Raw genomic sequence first — 7,614 nt, 5'->3', positions numbered from 1 at the left:
ACTAACATCACCCCCCTGTGGTCATGGGGGACCACGAACACAGGTGAGGACGTCCGTCCATGAGCAAAAGTTAGGATGCCCTTAAGTAGTTTTAGCTGTTTGCGCAGCTGAAAGAGGACTCTAAGGTCTGGATTGGAATCTAGGTCGCCTTTCGATGGAGTGTATTTGTCTGGGTCAGTCAGATACAGTATCATCGAGTTAATTGCAGGATCCAACTTCTGAAGTTGGATGATGTCTGGGTCAGTCAGCATTGGGCGTACAGAAACTGTGTTATCAGCAGGTTTAGCTGCAGCTTGTGCACGTGTGACTGCCATTACCTCAGTTGTAGATTGTGACGACTGAGTGTTGAGTAGCCAGGAGGGGTCAAAGGACCACGAGGGCCCGTCAACGGCTCCTTCCTTGGCTAGGGAGTCTGCAAGGACATTGTAGTGCTTGTCATTGCCTGGGACCCTGGAGTGTCCTGGAACTTTCTTCCAGAAGATCTGTAGATCATGTGATGTCACTAAGTGATCACGTCATGAAAAGCTCTTTGTGTTTTACCACCTTTTTGTTGCTTGTGAGAAAACCGTTCTGTTTACACAGAGCGAGATGACACAAGAAACTGAGTCGAGCATAGTTAGAGTCAGTGCAGATGACCAGCGTCTGGATGGAGCGTTCCACTGCCATCTGTAGGCCTATTAGGATTGCAGCTATCTCAGCGTACTGAGAAGACTGAGAGCCCAATTTATAGCCAAATGTGACTTGGTTCTGCTAAAGGTTTCTTCCTCATGATGGTGTTTTAACTTTCCACTGTCGCCTTCATGCTTGATCAAGAGATTTCTGTGATGGAGTTAAATTAAAAACAGTCTGCTCCTCAGATAAATAGTGTTAAATTATTGTTTATATATATATATATATATATATATATATATATATATATATATATATGAATGTTTCTGGTGGTTGTGGCTGAGTGGTTCGAGCAGTCGTCCTCCATTGTAAGAGTTGGGGGTTCAATTCCACCAGCAGTCACATGCTGAAGTGTCCTTGGGCAAGACACTGAACCCCTCATTGCCTCAGCTGTGTGTCCCATCAGTGTATGAATGTGATAAAACTCTGATTAATCTTTGTACAGAAATAGTTAAGTGATGTATGAATGGGTAACTGAGGGCACAGATTGTGTTGTAACGTCCTTTGAGTATTTTAATAAGATATAAAGGAGCTATAGTACAGTCCATTTACCATTTATTTCCCATTCTGTTAAGTGCACTGAGATGACTCCTGTTGTGACTTGGCGCTACAGTATATAAATAAATTGAACTGAATTGAACTACGCAGCACGCTGGCGCAACTGGTAGAGCTGCTGCCTCTCAGCGAGCAGGTCCTGGTTCAAACCCCGGTCCAGGGGCCTTTCTGGGTGGAGTTTGCATGTTCTCTCCGTGCATGCGTGGGTTTTCTCTGGGTGCTCCGGTTTCCTCCCACAGACCAAAAACATGCATGTTAGGCTGATTGGTGTGAGTGAGAAAGTGAATGGTTGTTTGTCTCGTTTGTCTCTATGTGTCCCTGTGATGGACTTGCGACCCGTCCAGGGTGTACCCCGCCCCTCGCACAGTGATTGCTGGACATGGGCACCGGCGACCCCCGTGACCCAAAATGGAATAAACGGGTAAAGAAAATGGATGGATGGATGGATGGAATTGAACTACTGTAATAAGACATGCATGGATGAGGATAGGCACAGTTGGAAGATTCCTATGTAAGCAAGCCTAGAGAGAGGACATACATGTATATAGGAAGGATGTGATAACTGTAAAAACTATGTGTGTGTGTACAAATATATGTATTGTTTGTTAAATTATAATTTTACTACATAAAACGAAGTTTACAGGAGACATCAAAGGTGATCTAAAAATTCACAACAGCCAAAAAAAAAAAAAAAACTGCTGTTTGCATTCCACGTGTGAAAAACACTTCATAAGAATTAACCACACTGAAGAGAGCAGAAACCTTTCCTTCAGCCAATAGGACATGGATGGATGAAGAGATTACAACAGCATTGCGCAAATATGGCAAGCAGCCATCTAACATTGCACAACCTGACAGTTTGAAAAAATATTGTATACCAGAACATTATTACATCTAATTACAGAAATTGTAAAAGCTGAAAGGTGTTCATTTGCCTGCAGCAAAATATTAGAAATACACTTGCTTGAGTTTTGCCAAACAAAATGTTACATTAAGGCTGTCTTGAAAAACATCTGACTTGTAGACGTTTCACTGAAAACGATGATGTGTTCTAGAGATGCCATTTCTAACCCAAACCGAGCGTTGACCGGCCTTGAAAGAGGTAAAAACGTCAGTTACACTTCAGATGGACTACTGCCAGCAATCTAAAGCCCAAATGGACGTTCATTCAGCCGCTGCGCTCAGCGGACACGATGCCGATGACCCAAACAGGTGAGATCACAAAATGTCTATGTCAGAGCAGGGCCCAATGCAGGCAGAAGCAGGGGAAGCATTTAATGTACTTTGAGAGCTCCTCAGCTCCGATCTTCTGCCCCCTTTACTCAACCGCGTGCATCCACCAACAGTCGGTGGTATAAGCAGTCAAAGCTTAATTAAAATGTTGTTTTTTTTAGGGTTCAGACCTGTAATTACTGTTAATTTGTCGGATCGGGTGGAGTTCGGAAATTATAGCTACAGGCTGGGCTGGGTTGGATTTTTTTGAACTCGAGTGCAACTCTGTGTTGACAAAGTAAAGAAACAGTATCATGACTGAGAATATGCATAAGTTGACAATGAATGTTAAAACATAAAAACAAATCACTTGTAAATAAAATTAGTGGTTCGTGAACTTTCTAGCTTTTAATTCACAAAATAACAGCAACAAAAACTTGAGAACCCCATGTCTTTGATTAAAAAATGCAAACATTGCAATTTGGTCAAATAAATGAGGGACTTATGACCACAACAATTAGTAGACTTTTTTGTACTTATGATAGCAAGTTGTATTTCTTGTAGCAAATATGACCTTAAAGACTAACCAAACATTTTATCCATCAATTGTTTTTACCTACTTTTTCCTTTTCAAGACGTAACAGAGGTTCTGTGTATCTCCATCAATTACCATGTGAGAGGCAGGGAACACCCTGGACAGGTCTCCAGTCCATCACAGGGACACATAGAGACAAACGAGACAAACAACCATTCACTCTCTCACTCACACCTAGAGACAATTTAGAGTTACCAATCAGCCTAACATGCATGTTTTTGGTCTGTGGGAGGAAACAGGAGCACCCGGAGAAAACCCACGCATGCACGGAGAGAACACACAAACTCCACCCAGAAAGGCTAGGAGGCAAACCTGCAACCTTTTTTCTTTCAGGCAACAGTGCTATCCACTGCTTCACCATGCCACCTGCAGCAATTGTTTTTAAAATTGATTTTGTTTCTGAAAATAATATTTTGTAAAATCAAAACTTGATGTTTCGTAAAAATAGAGGGGCGTGGTGGAGCGGAGTTTAAAGAAAATGCGCCTGTGATCTGAAGCTAGCAGATTTGAATCCCCAGACTGGCAAAAAAAATTTGGGGCAAGAAAGATGAAGCACCCACATCTGTCTCCCACAGTGGGCCACTCGCCCACAGTGCTCGCCAGCCAGCTTCCCTACAGATGGCTTCCTTCTGGTCCATGTCTGCTCTTTTGTGTAAATAGGATACATTACCTGACTGGGGATTAAAAGAGTAAAATATAAGAAATAATAATAATGTCAACGACAGGGTCCCAAACTCAAATTTGGTAATCAATCTGTTAAAGAATACACATTTCCATTCACTTATTTTGGTATTTTAAAACATCTTTTGGGGTTATAAGAAAACCACAAAGTCATGCATAGACAAAAGAATTGCACAAGATATGTTTTGGTTTAGTTTTTGATTCATGATTTAAACATATTTAAACTATGACAATGAAAATAAAGTCTAGGTGCACAAAACAGACATACACAGGTGCATACAGTATAATTTAGTACAGTAATTACAATTCTGTATTACAAAGTTTCATGCTATTACAGAAACTGCGTTCATGGATTATACTACTTCCCATACACCATTTAAGTCTATTACTACATGACATAAATATGAAGTGATGAAGCTGTTTAATTATGCAGCACTAGCGTTTAGCCTTTCTCAACAACGTTTAGGATGTGAATGAAAACTGCACAAGATATAAAACATTATGTCAAAAGAAAGTGTTCAAAAGGATCACTCTTTTTCTCAACGTGTTCTTAATCATACAAAACATTTATGAACATGATTAGGTTTTACATGAAACCTAATTTCACCAACATGTCAACATAAAAATGTCATGGTGAAGTTCTAACACAAATAAAATACAAAAATTGTTCAAAGCTGAAAAAAAAATACGACAACAACAATTCACAGCACATTAAGACACAACGTGTAAAAGCATCCTGCTTTTCAACAAACATGAAGTTTGATAATATTTTCTTTGCTCTCGCCTGACTGACTCTCTGTTACACCAACAGGACATTTTAAAAACTGTAAAACTAAAGATTATTCCTTCAGTTATGAAATACTAAATAAACACTTGTGAAGTTATGCTCAACTTCACAACTTTGAGAAGATATGGTAATAAAAATGAACCCTAATTACTCACAGTACTCAGACATAAAGAAATATGGACAAACACAAGTTTTTTTTGACATATATGAATTCTTTAAATACTTTTTTTATATTCATAACCTACCTTAGCATTAAAATCTCATCAAAATCTTCAGGTGTTAAGTGGAATTGCTAGATTTTACACTACTTAACACTTTCATGCTTGTGCTCGTCTGTGTTAAGAGAGTGTTTGTTCTTCTGTGGTTCCTCTGCCTGAAGAGTTCCTTAACTTTTTTGCGAAAGTTTTTTCCTACAATGACGTAGAGAATGGGGTTGAGGACGCTGTTAAAGAACGCTAAGTAGGTGAAAATCTGATAGCAGAGGAGCAGAACTCTAATCAAGTCACAGTCAGGCAGATTTTTGACCCAGAGCACATACAGAGTCTTCATCAGGTGGTACGGAACCCAACAGATCAGGAAGGCCAGTAGAACAGACAGAATCAAACTGGTTGCTTTGTGGTCTGTCTTTTTTGTATTCACTCCTTCCCATAATCGGCTTCTCAAAGTTTTAATAATTTTTACAGCGCAGAAAGAAATGATAAAAATAGGAATAATGAACCCAAACACAGAAATCAACGCATCATTTGTCAGCTGTACAGAATTATTTACATTATTAACCAAACAGCGGGTTATATTTTGATAATTGGGAAGAGTCACATCTCTGTAGATTAGAGCTGGAAGACTAAAGAGGAAGCCCAGAATCCAAACCAGCAAACAGCCCCATTTGGCATATTTAGGCCTACGTGTTATTTGGCAAGACATTGGGTGCACCAGAACCAAATAACGATCTATGCTGATCAGAACCAGGAAGTAGATGCTGCAATAAGCATTCATCAGAATGCTTGCATTAACAACTTTACACATGGCTCGACCAAAAGTCCAGTTGTAACGATTGTAAACATTAGCTGCCCAGAAGGGCAAAAAAGAAACCAGAACCAGGTCAGCTGCAGCCAAGTTGCTCAGGTAGATCTCAGCTGTGGAGCAGGCCTTCTTGTGGAAACAGAAAACCATCAGGACAAAGACATTCAGGACAATTCCCAGTGCAGAGATAAGCAGGATGTAGATTGGAACAAACGTGAAGGTCCAGCCATTGTGAGGAAGAAAACAAACACTGGTTTTGCTTTGGTTTTGGTCACCAGGCTCAAAAGTAAAGTTGTCAGGTGCACTGCAGAAAAAAACAGAAACCAGACAAAACATTACTCTAACGGTTAGATGGAAAATTATACTGTATTACCACCTAAACAAAAGAACTAAAATTTCATCCATCCATCCATTATCTTTTACCCGCTTCTTCCTTTTCGGGTCGCAGGGGTCACTGGTGCCCATATCTAGCAGTCACTGTGTGAGAGGCGGGGTACACCGTGGACAGGTCACAAGTCCACCAGGACACACAAACAACCATTTGTTCTCTCACTCTCATCTAGAGACAATTTAGAGTTACCAATCAGCCTAACATGCATGTTGTTGGTCTGTGGGAGGAAACCGGAGTACCTGGAGAAAACCCATGCAGCACGGAGAGAACATGCAAACTCCACCCAGAAATGTCCTGGGCCGGGATCTGAACAGGTGAACTGCTCGCTGAGAAGCAGCAGCTCTACCAACTGTGCCACCGTGTCGCCAACTACTGTTAAAACTAAAATTTTAACAAATACAAAACATTTTTTATATATGAAATATTTATACAATAAATTAAACATTAGCTGTTAAGTAAGATTATCATCAAGGCTAAAAAGCTTCATGTTGTGATGTTATGGCTTAAACAGAGAAATTTAGTTTATTACTTGAACATCATTTGTATAAATGTGCACTTAGTTTTGGTTTCTACACAGCCTCACAGCAGCTTCCAGCTCCTTAAAGCTGAAAGTATGAATAAAATGAATAAGCAGATATGCTTATTCTGTTTTCCTTTCATTTTTTCCCCCAGAACTCCATTCTTTAAAAGCCTTTCAGATTAAAACATTTTCTTACAGGTACATGAAATAAATGCAGTATGCACTAAAAAATGACAAGTTTAAACAACCAACAAAACTAGATTTAAAAGGTGCTCAAGTGCTGAAAAAACCTTTCTTGTTTGTTTCTTGTTTTCCTTCTGTTAAAAGCTTTTCACATCATTTTGTAAGAGAATAGCTCTAGAGTAAATACTGTTAAGGAATAGATTTTTTTATTTTTTATTAAGCCACAGTAACGTACCTTGTGGTTGTAGGATCCATTTCTGCTGAAAAAAAAAAACATCAGAGGAAAGCAGCACTCCTCCAGTACATCCAGGTTCTGATATATGCCTGACTGTGAATGAGTTTTGAGAAAGTGAACTGGCGTCTTTGAAATATGAAGTGTCCTGCTCTGTTCCCGCCCTCTTTATCCTTCCCCTCCTCCCTGTTTTCACAGCAACATTATGCAAAAGTGGTTTTCAAACATTTCCTGGCCAAGATAAACCAATATCGTAACAACACAATCAGCATCCATCATCCTACTTGTCTGGACTGAAGATGTTTAATAAAAGCTCACTTGGTGAGAAAAAAAATACAATTTTCATATGAAAAACAGTATTTAAGATTTATTAAACCAAAACAAAAGTAATTGAATTTACATAATTTATTTAAAAATTTGTGAAACTTTTTAAATTATAAAGGCATTAGTTTATCTTGTTGTGAAAAACAAATGTCTTTTTTTCTTTCCTTCTTCTTTCAGCTTTTCCATTTTCAGGGGTCGCCACAGCGAGTCATCCTCCTCCATCTCTGTCCTCTGCATCCTCTGTCCTCACTCCAACTACCTCCATGTCCTCTAACTGCATCCAAAGACATATCTCCTCTTTGGTCTTCCTTTTTGTCTTTTTCCTGGCAGCTGCATTTCTAACATCCTTCTACCAATATATCCACTGTCCCTCCTCTGGACATGCCCAAACCATCTCAGTCTGGCCTCTCTAACTTTATCTCCCAGTTGTTCAATCTGGTCTGTA

General features: G+C 39.5%; 1 protein-coding gene across 1 annotated transcript in view; it reads right to left on the bottom strand.

Annotated features, from left to right (window-relative positions):
• Window positions 1-6,868, bottom strand: part of LOC119427659 (type-1 angiotensin II receptor A-like) — a 19,493-nt gene extending 12,625 nt beyond the window's left edge. Inside the window, exons 1-3 of the mRNA XM_037695297.1 lie at window positions 6,849-6,868; window positions 4,823-5,823; window positions 3,057-3,138 (exon numbers count right to left, since the gene is read on the bottom strand). Of these exons, the coding sequence (XP_037551225.1) occupies window positions 3,057-3,138; window positions 4,823-5,823; window positions 6,849-6,868 (1,103 nt within the window). The remainder of the gene's footprint in view (window positions 1-3,056; window positions 3,139-4,822; window positions 5,824-6,848) is intronic.
• Window positions 6,869-7,614: the final 746 nt, after the last annotated feature.

Source organism: Nematolebias whitei, chromosome 21 (genome assembly GCF_014905685.2).
Source record: "Nematolebias whitei isolate Nwh7 chromosome 21, NemWhi1, whole genome shotgun sequence".
Lineage (NCBI taxonomy): Eukaryota > Metazoa > Chordata > Actinopteri > Cyprinodontiformes > Rivulidae > Nematolebias > Nematolebias whitei.
The sequence above is the reverse complement of the archived record's forward strand: the minus strand, read 5'-3'. Positions and strand labels throughout refer to the sequence as shown.